The sequence below is a fragment of the Eriocheir sinensis genome, unplaced genomic scaffold, assembly GCF_024679095.1.
Source record: "Eriocheir sinensis breed Jianghai 21 unplaced genomic scaffold, ASM2467909v1 Scaffold1674, whole genome shotgun sequence".
NCBI lineage: Eukaryota > Metazoa > Arthropoda > Malacostraca > Decapoda > Varunidae > Eriocheir > Eriocheir sinensis.
Window position 1 is genome coordinate 2,036 of NW_026111044.1, and position 19,580 is coordinate 21,615.

The following is a 19,580-nucleotide window of genomic DNA, read 5'->3' on the forward strand; positions in this document are numbered from 1 at the left end:
ACGATAAGGTCATGCATGTTCAGTCAGTCGTGTGCTCTTACAGTATTATCCAACACATGATCGAGCGTTGACCTTTTTTATACCTCCGTCAGAGCCTGTAACAAAACTGTAGTTTAACATCATCTTCACAATGCAGCATAAATGGTTCCCACACCTAACATATTAAATATAACTACAAACAACTCAAACGTTGAAGATAATCAACTTCCTCGAATGCTCTGCACAGTATTGGCTGTGGCTTCCCCCACCACCTGCTCATGGACTATCAGCCATGGCTGTACGCCGCATGCATATTTTTTTGGTAGTTCCACAAGCGCCAACAGATGGCAGGTTGGGCTCAGTGAAGGACCCAGTTAGAGATCATTTTTGCCTTAACCTCACCGCCATCCTACAGGGGAGATGTGGCCGGACAACGTGGGCCTGCCTATTGGGGGAGGGAGTGACCCTAACTACTATATGCTGGAGGTTCATTATGACAACTCTCGCCGAATGGAAGGTTGGTGGCGCGACAGTTTTGTTCTCCTACATGAGGGAGCACAGTTAACACAACTGTTTGCATCGATGTACAGGAGGCAATCCAACAACAGCAAAAAAAAATAAACTATTTCTTAATCAAAACTACAATTATATGAAATAAGATCTCAACACTCTGGAAACATCATGTCACCAGGTTTATATTGATATGCAATTTTGTTCTCAGGCGTCGTGGACGACTCTGGCCTGCGCTTGCTCTACACGAAGGAGCTGAGGAAATACGACGCAGGCGTCTTGTCGGTGGGCCACGTAGTTGAAAAGGGCCAGGTCATTCCTCCCGGGCAGTCCTGGAGAACCATCGGCCACTGCGGCGGCCCGTGCCTCGAGGCGGTAAGGGTCTTAATCTTAAATATTTCGTCACGCAAGTTCACAGACTTGACAAATATTTCGTAGGAATTTTGGGAATTTCCACGGGTAGCGTTATGACCCCGGTGACAGTTTGACCCTCCTTATGTACCATGAACGTGAAAAAAATAAATATATACTCATAATAGCCCGTTTTTTTTAAAGCAGAGGAGTCAGTTCAAGGGCATAAAAAAGGTAACAAATGTAAGAAGAAAAACCCCCTACTCACTGCTCCTAAAAAGAGTTAGAGGAGTGGCCGAAAGATAGGTCAAATTCAGGAGGAGAGGTGTCCTGATACCCTCCTCTTGAAAGAGTTCAAGTCGTAGGCAGGAGGAAATACAGATGAAGGAAGATTATTCCAGAGTTTACCAGCGTGAGGGATGAAAGAGTGAAGATGCTGGTTAACTCATGCATAAGGGATTTGGACAGTAAAGGGATGAGCTTGAGTAGAAAGTTAAGTGTGCCGAGGCCGCGGGAGGGGGGAAGGCATGCAGTTAGCAAGTTCAGAAGAGCAGTCAGCATGAAAATATCGATAGAAGATAGAAAGAGAGGTAACATGGCGGCGAAATCTAAGAGGTAGAATACTATCAGTAAGAGGAGGAGAGCTGATGAGACAAAGAACCTTAGACTCCACTCTGTCCAAGAGAGCTGTGTGAGTGGAGCCCCCCCACACTTGAGATGAACACTCCGTACCAGTGTAGATAAGGCCCCTGTTAATGGGTTGCAACTGTGCGGGGGAAAAGAACTGGCGGAGACGGTACAGACGCCCAGCCTCGAGGAAGCTGATTTAGTAAGAGAAGATATATGAAGTTTCCAGTTGAGATTAGGAGTTAAGGATAGACCGAGGTCGTTTAGTGTTGAAGACGGTGATAGCTGAGTGTTGTCAAAAAATAGTGGATAGTTGTTTGGAAGATTGTGTCGAGTGGATAGGTGGAGAAACTGTATTTTTGAGGCGTTGAAGGACACCAAGTTCTTCTTGCCCCAATCGGAAATAATAGTAAGGTCTGAGACTAAGCGTTCTGCCGCCTCCATTCATGAATCATTTATTTTCTGTTCGGTGGGTCTTCTATTAAAAGAAGTTGTGTAGTGCAGAGTAGAGTCATCGGCGTAGGAATGGATAGGACAGATCGTTTTGGAAATAAGATCATCAATGAACAAGAGAGAGTGGGAAATAGGACAGAACCCTGCGGAACACTACTGTTAATAGGTTTAGGGGAAGAACAGTGACCGTCTACCACAGCAGAAATAGAACGGTAAGAAAGGAAACTGGAGATAAAGGTAGAGAGAGAAGGATGGAAACCGTAGGAGGGTAGTTTGGAAAGCAAAGACTTGTGCCAGACCCTATCAAAAGCTTTTGATAGGTTTCACCGAAACGGCTAAGAGAGGATAACCAATAATCAGTTAGGAAGCCAAGGAGATCACCTGTAGAACGCCCCTTGCGGAAGATCAGAAGGTCAGAAGGTCAAAAGTGGAAAGGTGCTTTTGAATCTTCCGGTTAAGGATTGATTGAAATGCTCTAGATAGGCAAGAACGCAAAGCTATAGGACGGTAGTTCGAGCTATTGGAACGGTCACCCTTCTTAGCCACAGGCTGTATGAAGGCGTAATTCCAGCAGGAAGGAAAGGTAGATGTTGATAGGCATAGGCGAAAAAGTTTGACGAGGCAGGGTGTCAGCAAGGAATCACAGTTTTTAAGGACAATAGGAGGCACTCCATTAGGTCCTTCTGATGATTTAGACCAGAGAGGGCATAGAAGACATAATTTTTAAGAATCTTAATAGCAGGCATAAAAGAGTCAGAGGGGGGATGATTAGGAGGTATATGCCAAGAATCGTCTAGAGTGGAGTTTCTAGAGAAAGTTTGAAAGAAGAGTTTAGCCTTAGAGATAGATGAGATAGCGGTGTTGCCGTCAGGACTAAGGAGAGGAGGGAAAGATGAAGAAGTGAAAATGGAGGAGATGTTTTTAGCTAGATGCCAAAAAGTCACCGGAAGAATTAGAAAAAGCAAGGTGTTGACATTTACTATTAATGGATGAGTTTTTGGTAAGTCGGAGAATAGATTTGGCACGATTCCGGGAAAAAAATGTAAAGATTATGATTAGCGGGAGATCGAAGGCTCTGGTACCTCGTGTGAGATGTCTCTCTATCTCTGACAAAATGAGAACAAGCGTTATTAAACTAAGGCTTTTTAGCATGAGGAGTAGAGAAAGCACGTGGAATGTATGCCTCCATTCCAGAGACAATCACCTCTGTGATGCGCTGGGCGCACACGGAGGGGTCTCTATCCTGGAAGCAGTAATCCTTCCACGGGAAATCGGAAAAGTACATCCTCAGGTCGTCCCACCGAGCTGAAGCAAAATGCCAGAAGCATCGCCTCTTCGGTGGGTCCAGAGGGTGTGCAGGAGCGATAGGACAGGATACAGAAATAAGGTTGTGATCGGAGGAGCCCAACGGAGAGAACAGTTTGACAGAGTAAGCAGAAGGGTTAGAGGTAAGGAAGAGATCTAGTATGTTGGGCCGGTCTCCAAGGCGGTCAGGAATACGTGTAGGGTGCTAAACCAACTGCTGTAGGTCATTGAGAAGAGCAGAGTTGTAGGCTTGTTCACCGGGCTGGTCAGTGAAAGAGGATGAAAGCCTAGGCCGGTGGAGAACATTGAAATCTCCCAAGATGGAGAATTCAGCGAAATGAGATTTGGGCAAGATGTGCTCCACTTTAAAGTTCAAATAGTCAAAGCATTTTACATAGTTAGTAGAGTTAGGTGAGAGATGAACAGCACATATGTATTTAGTAATAGAATGACAATGAGGTCTTAGCCAGATCCTGGAAAATTCTGAAGAGTCAAGGTCGTGGGCACGAGAGCAAGTGATGTCGTTGCGCACGTAGGCGCAATATCCAGCTTTGGATTGAAATTTAGGATAGAGATAGTAGGAGGGAACAGAGTAGAGGTTTCTGTCAGCAGCCTCAGAAACCTGTGTTTCGGTGAGGAAGAGAAGGTGAGGTTTAGAGGAGGAGAGATGGTGTTCCACAGAATGAAAATTAGAAAGAAGACAGCGTATGTTGCAAATATTGAGAAGGAAAAGGCTCGATGAGTTTTCAAGACACCTCTCAGGTCGGCAGCCAAAAGGGGAGTCCTCTCTGAGGGAATTTGTGGTTCTCCCCTCAGGCGGGGACTCCGAGGCATGGTTATTGAACGCCATTTTTTATTTTGAATTTGGGAAAAGTTGTGTGTGTTGTGTGAATGTAGTGTGGTGTGGATAGAAGAGGATCTGTCTTTAGAGAGCATGCTGAACTACTCTCTGGTATAGATGAGACAATAGGGAAACGGTTAGTGAGGTAATGGGAAGGGTCTTTGGAGGGCTTCAGCACCCTCCTCACTTCCCATGTGAGTGGGAGCCACCGGGAGTGGCTTGCGCCCGTTCGGTAGGTGTCTTCCTACCTACTCCAATTTGGCCTCTGGAAATAGTTGATGTGATCTTCTATGTGGCCTTGGGAAATATCGTAGTAGGAGCCCGATACGTTTAAGAATATGGATCTCTAGAAGCCTTCGGACCTTAGATGAATGCCTCTTCCCCTCCCCCAAAGGTCCTGCCTCCTGAGGGCATCAAGGTGATCCAGGTCCTCCAACACGCGCACCTCCTCGGCAAGGCACTGACCCTGAGACACATCCGTGGCCACAGAGAACTGCCCATCATTGCCCAGGGTCAGCATGTACTTGTTTCTTTTTGCCAAGTAGGAGTTCTCCAGGGCTGACTCAAGCTTCCACTCTTATTTCTTTTCTGTTTCAAACGTACCTGAATCTGGATATCACATCAAAGTTGGCGCGTGTGTCTTTGCCAGAGCATTCAGTCCTTGTGTGTCACGTAAAAGTTTTCCCTTGCAGATTTAAATTATGACTTCAACTACCAGATATCCAGGAGACTGAAGAAGGAAGTGACTGTGCTGCCCGGAGACTCCTTCATTCAAGAGTGCCTGTATGACTCTAAGGGCAGAACGGACCCAACCTTTGTTAGTACCGAAAACTTTCTCTCTGTAGTTTTGGGTCTCATGAATATCCAAGACTATCGGGTTTTAAAGGTGTCAGTGCTTAGCTTCATTATTTGATTATACAATTCATTCATAGCTTGTTCACATTTTCTTGTTTCATCATACGGAATGAACTTATGGCTGTTACGCCTCCCATTCAGGTTCAGTAATTTTTCACAGCACTTTTCTGCTCCGTGTGGCGTCACTTGAATTTTGTGGATATGGCACTTCGTAATATTTATTGTTCCATTACCGAAACAAAGATGCATTCTTTTCGAAATGGTTGTATATGACACACTGTGGGTTTTAATTGCCGTATCACCACACATACTGGTTACAACGACGATTAAAGTCTCAAAAATTCTATAAATGAGAAAAAATAGCCTCAAACGGATTACAGCTGGAGTTACAGTATTGCATAAATGACTTACAATAATATATAAACACCAAACTTTCCGTATATGCATTAAAGATAATTAAGTGTGATGATAATGAGGCCCTTTAATCAAGAAACAACTCTTTAGGGCGGCCTTGACTCCGGGGATGAGATGTGCCAGTCCTTCCTGCTGTATTACCCCAAGATGCCCCTGACTTACTGCGCGTCACACCCCGCCCTGGGGAACATCTACCGGCCACTCGGGGTGAAGAACATCCAGACACTGAATAAGTTAGTAAAAGACGTAATACGTTCATAAAATTGTGCATCATGAAAGTGAACTTCTCTCTAACACTTTGCAAATATATTCATTAGTAACTACTGGCTCATTTCCTTACAACATTTTGTTTCATTCCAGGAACATGACCTATTTTTGGGAAGTGTGTGTGTGTGTGTGTGTGTGTGTGTGTGTGTGTGTGTGTGTGTGTGTGTGTGTGTGTGTGTGTGTGTGTGTGTGTGTGCGTGTGTGCGTGTGTGCGTGCGTGCGTGCGTGCGCGCGCACGTGTGTGTGTGTGTGTGTGTGTGTGTGTGTGTGTGTGTGTGTGTGTGTGTGTGTGTGTGTCGTGGCAAATATAATTAAGTCACCTTCCTTCCAACAAGCACCTGTAATTTTAAAATTCATCAAAACAGGGAAGTGAATGAGGAGGGCGAGAGGAAGCTGGTTGAGGCACTCTTGGAGAAGAAGGAGAGGCCCGCTATAAAGGAGTACGATTTTGGAATGATCTACAAGAGTATGGCAGTCCATGAACCCAGCTGTAAGTGCATGTGAAACTGAATTTGAACACTCACGCTTTCAGTCACGCGTCACCATGTTATGTTTTATAGGCAACTGTATGTCTGTGCGATAGTCTACGTTTACTTAAGTATTATAATATATGGCAAATCTGTCTAATTTAGTCAGTCATTCCTTTAAACAGTATTAGTGTTAGCTATAAATGGTAATACAATGACACATGGATATGGGAGGACGAATAGATCACAGAAAATGCATAATACGTAGGCGTACCTGACATCACCACAGCCGATCCAGGATTCAGAACGTTGCCCATGGTAGAGGAGGTAACGTTATAATTGTATTTCGTAAAGAATCCTTAAAACCAAAAACTAACTAAAATTATGAGTATTCTTTTTCTTGAACAAAACATTGAATACACAACAGAACAATAATATGAAAATAAGTATTGCTGTGGTCCGCAGGCCCCAGGCAGCAGGCCCGCTATTTTGAGGGTATCAGATACCTGAAATAGCATATTTTTACTGCTCAAAGCAGGTGATGTCACTTATTGTGACTTCGTGAGCTTTCATATTTATCTATTTGTGTATATTTCATGGTGGCAGAACTTAACTTACTAGTTTCATTTTTACAAGTGAAACGAATTTGTGACTGTTTATCACAATAGAATTTCACTCTAATAAGTGAATCAGACACCACAGAAATATTACCAGTGTGTGTAAGAACGAATACAAAGATAAGCATATACTTTGATTTAACTCTAGGAAGTCTTGTGGATCGTTAATAAATAAAGACAAAATATCCGGATAGGTTATTCTTTAGCCCATTAGCTTCAGTGCACCCCAAAAAAACAGTCCCTCCACCAAGTTTGTACCTCACATTTGATGATGTTAGGTGCGCCTATTGTAAAACCTTAAAGGATGAATCGTGGCTAGTCAAATGCCGGGTCAGTGAACACAGAAATAAGAAGTGACTTGCTTGACCATTTTCTCTCCCTTCCTCGCAGCATTAAGTAACAAGACCTTGTACGACATTTTCCACGATAAGAAGACATGGAGAGACAAGGGCAGGATGCGGACTCTGCAAAAACTAACTGAATATGGCACTCATCGCATGATGTGTCGTATTAATGGCCAAGGACAGGTAAGATGGTCGGTGTCAGTAGTGAAGTTTTGTACGTTTGTAATTTTGAACCCTCTATCACCCGGGTGCGCAGGACCATACTTATAAAACACTTCTAAACAACATTTACACTACATTTACAAATAACATTTACACTACATTTACAAACAACATTTCCATTATACTTACACAAAACATTTACACTATACCTACAAACAACATTTACATTACATATACAAACATCATTTACACTACATTTACAAACAACATTTATATTACATTTACAAACAACATTTACACTATGTTTACAAACAACATTTACACTACATTTACAAACAACATTTAGACTACATTTACAAACAACATTTGCACTATATTTACAAACAACATTTACATTACATATACAAACAACATTTACATTACATTTACAAACAACATTTAGACTACATTTACAAACAACATTTAGACTACATTTACAAACAACATTTAGACTACATTTACAAACAACATTTAGACTACATTTACAAACAACATTTACACTACATTTACAAACAACATTTACACTACATTTACAAACAACATTTAAACTACATTTACAAACAACATTTACATTACATATACAAACAACATCTACACTACATATACAAACAACATTTACATTTCATTTACAAACAACATTTACACTACATTTTACATTACATTTACAAAGAACATTTACATTTCATTTACAAACAACATTTACACTACATTTTACATTACATTTACAAACAACATTTACACTACACTTACAAACAACATTTACACTTCATTTTACATTACATTTACAAACAACATCTACACAACATATACAAACAACATTTACATTACGTTTACAAGCATTTACAGTACATTTACAAACATTTACGGTACATATACAGACAACATTTACATTACATTTACAAACAGCATTTAACCTACATTTTACATTACATTTACAAACAACATCTACACAACATATGCAAACAACATTTACACTACACTTACAAACAACATTTACCCAACATTTTATATTGCATTTACAAACAACATCTACACAGCATATAAAAACACCATTTACATTAGATTTACAAACAACATTTGCACTACATTTACAAATAACATTTACACTACATTTACAAACAACATTTACATTACGTATAAGATACCCCCAAACAACATTTTCGAAACCACTGCATACTTCTATTCACTGTAAATAGCGTTGATATACTACACAGTTGTAATGATTTAACTACACCTCGCAGCACCTCAATTTCTGTAACATAATCATAGTTTTAGTTTACCTGTGACTTTGTGCAGTGCGTTTTGCATGAGATGAGGAGGGAGTGATGTATTTATTGACAATTCTGCTTTATTGATATTACGGTTTGCTTCTTTTCTGCTTGCTTAACTGACCTATTCCTACACCTTAATTACGCTTTTTATCTTACAAGTTGGCTTCTAAACTCTTTCTTTTATGTTCCCTTCCGCCCTTCCCAATCTCTCCCCTAATCACATAAGTAACTGGTATTGTTTTTTGCAGTTTCATGACTATGAGTACCCACACTTCACCTCAATCAAAACGCTGGACAGTGAATGTTCAGAAGCCCACGAATCTCTAGTCTACCATCTCGTACCCTCAGGTTAGTCACACAAGCGAGAGACCCAAACAAATATATGTGTACGGACAAATAAGAAAGTATATACCCAAACAAACTGTGACTGGTGATTTTTTTCTTACAACAAAGGAGACGGTTCAAGGGCAACAAAAAGAGTGTAGAAAAAAGCCCGCTACTCACCGGTCCAACAACAGAGAAAAGTAAAGAGTGGCCAAAAGAGAGGTCAATTTCGGGCGGAGAGGATTCTTGATACACTCTTCTTGAAGGAAGTCAAGTCATAGGCAGGAGGAAATGCAGACGAAGGAAGGCTGTTCCAGAGTTTACCAGTGTAAGGGATGAAAGAGTGAAGATGCTGGGTAACTCTTGCATAAGGGGTTTGGACAGTATAGCGATGAGCTAGAGTAGAAAATAGAGTGCAGCTGGGCCGCTGGGGGGTGGGTGGGGGGTGGAAGTTTAAAAGAGTTGGAAGTTCAAAAGAGCAGTCAGCTTTAAGATATCAATAGAAAATAAAGAGAGGCAACATGGGGGCGGAATTAAGGAGTCTGTCAGTATGAGGAGGGGAGTTGATGAGACGAAAGACCATGTTTATTAGAATTTCATTTTCACCAATAACGATGCTGAGGCAGTCGAAATATGTCCTTATTTAATATATTAGTATAGCTTATATATCATATGAAGCCTGATTTCGGAGCCCCCCACACATGTGATGCATACTCCATACGAGGGCGGACGAGGCCCCTCTATATGGACAGCATCTCTGCGGGGAAGAAAAACTGGCAGAGACGATACAGAACGCCCAACCTCGAGGAAGCTGATTTAGTGAGAGAGGAGATATGGAGTTCCAGGTTTTTTTTTACAGCAGAGGAGTCAGTTCAAGGGCATAAAAAAGGTAACATATGTGAAAAAAAGGCCCGCTACCCACTGCTCCTATAAAGAGTTAGAGGAGTGGCCGAAAGATAGGTCAACTTCGGGAGGAGGTGTCCTGATACCCTACTCTTGAAAGAGTTCAAGTCGTAGGCAGGAGGAAATACAGATGAAGGAAGATTGTTCCAGAGCTTACCAGCGTGAGAGATGAAAGAGTGAAGATGCTGGTTAACTCCTGCGTAAGGGATTTGGACAGTAAAGGGATGGGCTTGAGTAGAAAGTCGTGTGTTGCGAGGCCGCGGGCGGGGGGCGGCCATGCAATTAGCAAGTTCAGAAGAGCAGTCACCATGAAAATATCGATAGAAGATAGAAAGAGAGGCAACATGGCGGCGAAATTTAAGAGGTAGAAGACTATCAGTAAGACGAGGAGAGCTGATGAGACGAAGAGCCTTTGACTCCACTCTGTCCAAGAGAGCTGTGTGAGTGGACCCCCCCCCGCCACACGTGAGATGTATACTCCATGCGAGGACGGACAAGGCCCTTGTAAATGAATAGCAACTGTGCGGGGGAGAAGAACTGGCGGAGACGGTACAGAACGCCCAGCCTCAAGGAAGCTGATTTAGTAAGAGAAGAGATATGAAGTTTCCAGTTGAGATTTTGAGTTAAGGATAGACAGAGGATGTTTAGTGTTGAAGAAGGTGACAGCTGGGTGTTGTCAAAGAATAGGGGATAGTTGTTTGGTAGATTGTGTTGAGTTGGTAGGTGGAGAAACTGTGTTTTTGAGGCGTTAAAAGACACCAAGTTCTTGCCCCATTCGGAAATAACAGTAAGGTCTGAGGCTAAGCGTTCTGCTGCCTCCAGCCTGGAATCATTTAGTTCCTGTTGGGTGGGTCTTCTATTAAAAGAAGTTGAGCAATGCAGAGTAGAGTCATCGGCGTAAGAATGGATAGGACAGTTCGTTTTGGAAAGAAGATCATCGATGAACAACAGAAAGAGAGTGGGAGATAGGACAGAATCCTGCGGAACACCACTATTAATAGGTTTAGATTCTGAGTTAAGGATAGACCGAGGATGTTTAGTGTGGGGGAAGATGACACCCGAGTGTTGTCAAAGAATAGGGGATAGGTGTTTGGAGGATTGTGTCGAGTTGATAAATGAAGAAATTGAGTTTTTGAGGCGTTGAAGGACACAAGGTTCTTGCCCCAATCGGAAATTATAGTAAGGACCTGAGGTTAAGCGTTCTGCACAATCTGCAGCCTCCATCCTGGAACTGTTTACTTCCTGTTCAGTTGGTCTTCTATCAAAATAAATTGAGTAATACAGAGTAGAGTCATCGGCGTAAGAATGGATAGGGCAGTTTGTTTTGGAAAGATCATCAATGAACAACAGAAAGAGTGGGAGACAGAGCAGAGCCCTGAGGAGCACCACTGTTGACAAGTCTTGTGAAGGAACAGTGACCGTCTACTACAGCAGTAATAGAACGTTCAGAAAGGAAACTGGAGATAAAGGTATAGAGAGAAGGTAAAAACCAAAGGAGGGTATTTGGAAACCATAGATTTGTGCCAGACCCTATCAAAGGCTTTTGATATGTCAAAAGCAACAGCTAAAGTTTCACCAAAACGGCTAAGAGAGGATGACCAAGAATATGTTAGGAGAGCAAGAAGATCACCAGCAGATCACCGCTTGCTGAACCCATACGGGCGATCAGAGAGAAGGTCAGAAGTGGATAGATGCTTAAGAAACTTCCGGTTAGACATTGATTCAAAAGCTTTAGATAGACAAGAAAGTAAAGCAATAGGACGGTAGTTTGAGGGACTAGAGCGGCCACCCTTCTTAGGCACAGGCTGTATGAAGTTGAACTTCCAGCAGGAAGGAAAGGTAGAGGTTGATAGGCAGAGGCGAAAGAATTTAACCAGGCAGGGTGTCAGCACGGAAACACAGCTTTTAAGGACAATAGGAGGCACTCCGTCAGGTCCATAAGCCTTCTGAGAGTTGAGGGCAGAGAGGGCATAGAAAACATCACTCTTAAGAATCTTAATAACAGGCATAAAGGAGTCAGAGGGGGGATGAGTAGGAAGAATATGCCCAAAATCGTCCAGAGTGGAGTTACAGTTGTTACAGAGAGTTTGAGAAAAGAGTTCAGCCTTAGAGATAGATGAGACGGCAGTGCTGCCGTCAGGGTTAAGGAGAGGAGGGAAACATGAAGAAGTGAAATTGGAGGACATATTTTTTGCTAGGTGTCAGAAGTCTCGGCAAGAATTAGAAAAAAAGCAAGGTTTTGACACTTACTATTTATGAAAGAAGTTCTGGTAAGTCGAAGAATAGATTTGGCACGATTCCGGGCTGAAATATAAAAGATATGGTTAGCAGGAGTGCGAGGGCTCTGGTACCTTTTGTGAGCTGCCTCTCTATCTTTGACAGCACGAGAACAAGGATTATTAAACCAAGGCTTTTTACTTTTTAGTATGAGGAGTAGAGAAAGTACGTGGAATGTATGCTTCCATCCCAGAGACAATCACCTCTGTAATGCCCTGGGCACACAAAGGGGTCGCTATTCTGGAAGGAGTAGTCATTTCACGGGAAATCGGAAAATGATATCCTCAGGTCGTCCCACCGAGCTGAAGCAAAATGCCAGAAGCATCGCCTCTTCGATGGGTCCAGAGGATGTACAGGAGCGATAGGACAGGATACAAAAATAAGGTTGTGATCGGAGGAGCCCAACGGAGAGAACAGTTTGACAGAGTAAGCAGAAGGGTTTGAGGTAAGGAAGAGGTCTAGTAAGTTGAACCTGTTTCCATGACAGTCGGGAACACGTGTTAGGTGCAGAGCCAACTGCTCTATGTAGATCGTTGAGGAGAGCAAAGTTGTAGGCTTGTTCACCAGGCTGGTCAGTGAAAGAGGATGAAAGACAAAGCTGGTGGTGAACATTGAAATCTCCCAATATGGAGATTTCAGCGAAAGGAGAGTGGGTCAAGATGTGTTCCACTTAAAGAGTTCAAGTACTCAAAGAATTTTGCATAATTAGTAGAGTTACGAGAGAGATAAACAGCACAGATGTATTTAGTAATATAATGACAATAACGTCTTAGCCAGATAGTGGGAAAAATACTAAGGAGTAAAGGTCGTGGACCTGATGGAGTGCTTCCTATTGACCTTAAAAATTGTGCCTCTGTGTTGACACCCTGCCTGGTCAAGCTCTTTCGTCTCCGCTTATCAAAATCGACCTTTCCTTCCTGCTGGAAGTACGCCTTCATAGAGCCTATGCCTAAGAAAGGTGACCACTCGAATCCTTCTGACTACTGCCCTATAGCTTTACTTTCCTGTTTATCTAAAGCTTATGAATCAACCCTCAACCGGAAGATTCAAAAGCACATTTCCACTTCTAACCTTCTATCTGATCGCCAGTATGGGTTCCGCAAGGGGCGTTCTACTGGCGATGTTCTTGCTCTCTTAACTGATTCTTGGTCATCCTCTTTTAGCCGCTTCCGTAAAACTTTCTCTGTTGCGTTAGGCATATCGAAAGCTGTCGCTAGAGTCTGGCACAATTCTCTGCTTTCTAAACTGCCCTCTTATGGTTTCTATCCTTCTCTCTGCTCCTTTATCTCCAGTTTCCTTTCCGGTCGTTCTATCTCTGCTGTGGTAGACGGTCACTGTTCTTTCCCTAAACCTATCAACAGTGGTGTTCCACAGGGCTCTGTCCCATCACCCACTCTCTTCCTGTTATTCATCAATGATCTTCTTTCCATAACAAACTATCCTATCCGCTCATAAACTGACGACTCCGCACTACATTATTCAATTTCTTTCAACACACGACCCTCTCAACAGGAATTAAGACTCCAGACTGGAAGCTGCAGAACGCTTAACCTCACACCTTGCTATCATATCTGATTAGGGTAGAAGGAACTTTGTGTCTTTCAATGCCTTAAAAACCCAATTTATTCACCTATAAACTCAACACAATCTTCCGAACACCTATCCCCTACTCATCAGCAACACTCAAATGTCACCTTTTTCAGCACTAAACATCCTCGGTCTATCCTTAACTCAAAATCTTAACTAGAAACTTCACATCTCTCCCACTGAATCAGCTTCCTCGAGGTTGGGCGTTCTGTATCATCTCCGCATAGTTGCTATCCATATACAGGGTTTTTTTCCGCCCTCGTATGGAGTATGCATCTCAAGTGTGGGGGGCTCCACTCACACAGCTCTTCTGGACAGAGTGGAGTCTAAGGCTCTTCGTTTCATCAGCTCTCCTCCTCTTACTGATAGTCTTCTACCTCTTAAATTCCGCTGCCATGTTGCCTCTCTTCCTATCTTCTATCGATATTTTCACGCTAACTGCTCTTTTGTACTTGCTAACTGCATGCCTCCCCCACTTCCCGCGGTCCGGCTGCACTCGAGTATCCACTCTAGCTGATCCCAATACTGTCCAATCCCCTTATGCAGTAGTTAACCAATATCTTCACTCTTTCATCCTTCACACTGGTAAACTCTGGAACAGTCTTCCTTCGTCTGTATTTCCTCCTGCCCATAACTTGACCTCTATCAAAAAGAGTGTATCAAGACACCTCTCCACTCGAAATTGACCTCTCTTTTGGCTACTCTTTACTATTTTCTGTTGTGGGAGCGGCAAGTAGCGGGATTTTTTTCTACACTCATTTTGTTGCCCCTGAGCCGACTCTTTTGTTGTAAAAAATAAAGTTTACTACATATAATGAGGCAGCATATGTTAAAAGTTAAAGGCAATGATAAATTAAGCATTCTGGCTAACAATAAGGACTGCATGATGGTCCACCCTCTCTTTTTCTGACATTAATAATACTCTCAAACCTCTGAATTTTGATATATTAAAATTCTATGCTTTCAGGTTAAATACTTTCCCAGCTATATCAAACATCTCCCCTCCAATATTTCAGCCTATAGCCCCGTATCCTCACACTCTTCAAACATTGTCTTTCTGGTATTGCAGGACTACCGATGTACGATTCCAGACTCTTCAGAGGGAAGACATACTAATTAAAATTCTATGCTTTTAGGTCCATTTACTTTCCCAGCTTCATCATGACCTTCCATGACTTCAGAGCCTGTACCTTTACCCTAAATGACAATTTTCCATATATTTCCTGGTATTGCAACTTTCATACGTTTTCACACTTTTCAGAGGTGCCAAAGGGAGGTTCGTCCAGCCACGCCCTGCAGCCAGCCATCCCTCATTCTCTGCTGCTCGGCTCTGTGTCTCTCTTGTTCGTTCTCCTCAAGTAAAGATTATTGGCCCCGAGGAACAACCTCCTGGATCTTCTACTGAATACGTATAATCTAATAAGGGAACGTTCAGGGGTAGCCTACTTTACCTTGCCCCTGGTCGGTAAAGAATTTTAACCTTTTAGCATCGTGTAATCAGTCGCCCTCAGAAAAATTATAGGAATAAAATTATGCAAATAAAGTAATAACGAAATAATGGGAGTAATATAATGCCAACTAGCCTTTTTCCTCTGTTTGTGTGCTGTTTTTGTGAGCTTTGAGGCGTTCTGTGCTGGGAGCTTGTGGTGTGCTGGAGGACGACACAATCAGGAGGATTACTGCATACTACTGACCGCTAAGTGTTCTGATTTAGTATTTACCTAGTTAGGTAGAGATCCACAGTTAGTTCTAGGCCACGTGTATTAAGCTTCCCACACCTACACCAACTTCAACACTCTTTCACGCGAACCGAGTGCTACACGGTTTTATATTACTTTTGTGTTAATACAGCTTTATCTTATTTACGTAAGTGATTTCTCAGTATAATAATATACGCACGTGTTTTGTCTTGGTAGATAGAAATGACCGCGCCTTTTTTCCGAGCCACACCCTCTTCCCCGGGGAGTTGACCTGACTGCGACCTGACTGCAGCTGCTGGTTTGTTTTCCTAGATACACGTTTTTCCCAAGAGATTTGACCTGACTACCTCACCGCAGCTGCGGAATCTTGTTATTATTCTAACGCGCCAAATTATTTTTGTCTTGCCTCGCCCATATCTTCACCATGCCGTCCCTCAAGCGTTGCTCTGGGTGTGGCCTTCGCATAGCCAAGCAGTACTTTCTTTCCAAGGACGTTTGTAGGTTCTGCGTTAAAACTCAGAAACATGGAAACATGGAAATGCAGGCAACAGAGACCCTATTGGCTCATTACGAGGTCGCCCGCTTGGGTGATTTAATCTGCTCGACCGCCACTTGGGGCTTGATGAGCAGATGAAAGCCCCTCGTTATTCAGTTTACTCCCGACGCAGCGAAATGACGGTCGATTCTATATTTGAAGGAGTTGATGGTATTCGCATTTACTACTTCTGAGGGAAGATTGTTCCAGTGGCGGATGACTCGGTTTGAAAAGAAACTCCTTCCAATGTCTGTGTTACATCGACTCGACTGAATGGGTAAACCGTTATTTCTAGTTCTTGAGTTTGTTTGCAGTTCAAAGAATTTGGAGTAATCGACGTTATTGAACTTTTTTAGATACTTGAAGACTTGAATCATATCCCCTCGCGGGCGTCTTTTCTCCAATGTAAAGAGATTGAATCGCTTGAGTCGTTCCTCGTACGGTTGAGCCCTTACGGTTGGAATCATCTTTGTGGCGCGTCGTTGAATCCTTTCCAGTAAAGCAATGTCCTTTCTGTAGTTAGGGGACCAGAACTGTACTGCATACTCGAGGTGCGGGCTTACCATGGAATTATACAAGGATAGCATCACGTCTGGTGTTTTACACTCGAAGTTCCTCGCTATGAACCCGAGCATAGTGTTGGCTTTGTTGTATGCTTTTCTACAGTGATTCGCGTGTTTCAGGTCACTGCTGATAGTGACTCCAAGATCCTTTTCCTCCTGCATCGCCTGCAGAGGTCTCCCATTCATGATGTATGTGTGGTTACTATTCTGGGACCCAATGTGCATGACTTTGCATTTGTCAACATTAAAAGACATTTGCCATTTTTCCGACCATTCGATAATGTGATTGAGGTGTTTCTGAATGATTTCGCAGTCGGTCTTTGTGAGGGCCTCTCCACCCACCTTGGTGTCATCTGCAAATTTCGATATTGTGGATTTCAGTCCTGATTCTAGGTCATTGATATATATGATAAAGAGGATGGGTCCCAGCACTGACCCTTGAGGCACTCCACAAGTGACTGGAAGCCAATCGGAAGGCTGTCCGTTGAGTAGTACTGTCAGGACCCAGAAGACGAGGAAACAGAGGAGTGAGATATACAACTGTGTAAACATCTGACAGGACAAACACTAACAAAAAGGGTGACATATATATAAGTGTAAACATCTCAAGTACCAAACAGGGAAACAACGAGGGTAAAGGAAAACAGATACCCAGAGAGGAAAGGCAGGTATACAACTGTGTAAACATCTGACAGGACAAACACTAACAAAAAGGGTGACATATATATATGTGTAAGCATCTCAAGTACCAAAGAGGGGAAACAACGAGGGTAAAGGAAAACAGATACCCAGACTCAGATACAGAAAACAGATGCCCAGTGGGCGTGGTCAGAAAGTGTGAACAACCATTGAAAAAGACTCTGACCCGTGACGTCAGTTGTGGCGACATGTTATGAGCCAATAATTTAACAGAGAAATCACTGTGGGAGTGTCTTAAGACTGACTCACGAATAGCAGGAGAAGTAAAACAATACAACATAATGAGCGAGCAGATGGGTGTGACAGGAAGTATTGGCCATTGGTTATGTAGAAAATTAAGGGCGTGTCAAGGATGTAAGTCCGCCTAAAGCAAAGAAAAATGTGGCCTAGAAATCAGTGGTATGAGTAGACCGAGCTTGGTTCTCGCCTCAAGCAGACCTGCTACTCACTCAGCCGAGAATGGCTGTTGTGATCTTAATCGTGAGTAGAAATTCGAGAATCTAAGGGAAACCGACTGTATTGTCCTGGAGATTATAATGTAGGAGATGTGAAGTAGGATTGTGAGTGGGACAGGATTGTGATTATTTGTTTGCGATGTAAAGCAAAGGTAAAACCACTGGGTGTGGTATTTGGTGCTTCCGTGACTTGTAGTAGATTATACTATAGGAATGTGTAGTAGGATTTTGTGAAGAGAGTACATAATGATTGTGATGTAAGCAGAGAGATACAAACCACTGCTTGTGGAACGACGAGTGTTATTATTATTGGCAACAACTGAGCACCTATTGTAGTATTATGTTTAAGACATGTCGTTTGTCATATGTTGCATCCATTGCTGAATATGCCAGTGTTATGATCGTCTGAGCACAGAATATTGCGTAAGGCAATTACTTTCATTTAATTTTAAATAAATGTATATTTTCTTTTTCCCTTGTTTATCCCCGAACTCCAGTCTCCAATAACAACTTAAGCCGGATCACGCTACCAGGGATACGAGACGGTGAGATCATTTATGGAGTAATTAATGAGTGATAAAAGAGTTGATTTAATACAAGAAAAGAAGGGTCTAAAACTGGCGGCAGCGGTATAGGGATAAATAGGGACATGTGCTTACAGTGCTTTTGTTTAATTTATTCTGACGAGAAAACGCCTCTTATTTTCATTAAGCTTTGCTCGTTTTAAGTGACGGAAATAATAGTGACGATTTAATTATATAATTAATGGTTCTTCCGGAGGACTTGGACTTTGACGATATGGTAATGGAAACTCTGGCCAACCACTGTTGTTCTGTAGTGCAATGGGTAGCACGCGACTCAACCGAGAATTCATGAGTTCCTTCCCGGGCGGAGTGGAGAGGATGGGCAGTCTCTCCACCGGCGCCGTGATCCACTCCTCAGTGAGAGGGTGTCAGGTGACAGGCAGCAGCGTCCCGCCTCAGGTTTGTTTGTTTTAGGATTGTTACCCCAGGATGGAGGGGCACACGGGCTCTACGCCTCACAGGGTGGTGGTGTGCCGCGGCGGACATGCAGCCATAGAGTGACTTTATAAAGGCCTAACCCGCGTCCCCCAGGTAGGAAGTGTAGAGTGTGATCTAGAAAAAATGTGAAATACTAAGAAAAGTGTGAGGTATGGATAAAAGTCATGAATAAAAAATAAAAAAAATGAAGCATATGGACAATAGTGTGAAGTATTAAGATAAATGTGTGAAGTAAGAGAATCAAAGGAAGAGGAGGCCAGGGTAGTGCCCCCCTCAGTTAACTACTACAAATGACATTAAATAAATAAATGAATAATAAAAAAGAAAGAAAGAAATATGCACACTTGCAGTGAAAAAAAAAACGGAAAATGAGCGAAGTACAAAACAGGGAGTAACCTTTAATATAATAAGATGAAGGCTATAACGAACAAGGGAGTAACCGCCTCACATAAAAATAAGGAAAAGAAGGCTATAACGAAGAAGGGAGTAACCTTTAATATAATAAGATGAAGGCTATAACGAACAAGGGAGTAACCGCCTCACATAAATATAAGGAAAAGAAGGCTATAACGAACAAGGGAGTAACCGCCTCACATAAATATAAGGAAAAGAAGGCTATAACGAACAAGGGAGTGACCTTAAAAATAATGAAAAGAAGGCTATAATTAACATAACTCAAGAGTAACTCTGGTAGGCAGATCCTTTACTCATGATAATACATATGCAAAAGTGGCAGCACTCCTAGAAACAGGAGCGTGTGTGAGTTTTTAACGGATGAATTTATTAAAGAATTAGGGCTCGCAGTAAATGAATGTGAAGCGAAACCCGTGAATATTGTCTCTGTGCAAAGATACCATATTGAAAATGACGGTAAAAGACAAGTTAATATGGAAGGAAAAAGTAGTTTCCAAGACTTATTGATAACACGCGATATAGATTTGCCGACTCATATTATGTTGAGTACTGATTTGTCGTGTAGCACGAGATTACTTTGAAAACATTGCAACTAAATG

The 19,580-nt window shown here is 42.4% G+C and overlaps 1 protein-coding gene across 1 annotated transcript; it reads left to right on the top strand.

Annotated features, from left to right (window-relative positions):
• Positions 1-398: 398 nt before the first annotated feature.
• On the top strand, positions 399-18,016 carry LOC126990469 (DBH-like monooxygenase protein 1). The gene is made up of 9 exons (XM_050849070.1): positions 399-496; positions 701-864; positions 4,461-4,578; positions 4,759-4,883; positions 5,426-5,568; positions 5,968-6,092; positions 7,077-7,213; positions 8,751-8,850; positions 14,855-18,016. Exons 1-9 carry the CDS (start codon positions 400-402, stop codon positions 14,953-14,955), a joined length of 1,110 nt encoding a protein of 369 aa, XP_050705027.1. The 5' UTR covers position 399; the 3' UTR covers positions 14,956-18,016.
• Positions 18,017-19,580: the final 1,564 nt, after the last annotated feature.

Coding starts and splice junctions, on each gene's coding strand:
- LOC126990469 (XM_050849070.1), top strand. CDS start 400: ATGTGGCCGGACAACGTGGGCCTGCCTATTGGGGGAGGGAGTGACCCT. Junction 497..700: donor CAACTCTCGCCGAATGGAAG/GTTGGTGGCGCG, acceptor TTTTGTTCTCAG/GCGTCGTGGACGACTCTGGC. Junction 6,093..7,076: donor GGCAGTCCATGAACCCAGCT/GTAAGTGCATGT, acceptor CCTTCCTCGCAG/CATTAAGTAACAAGACCTTG.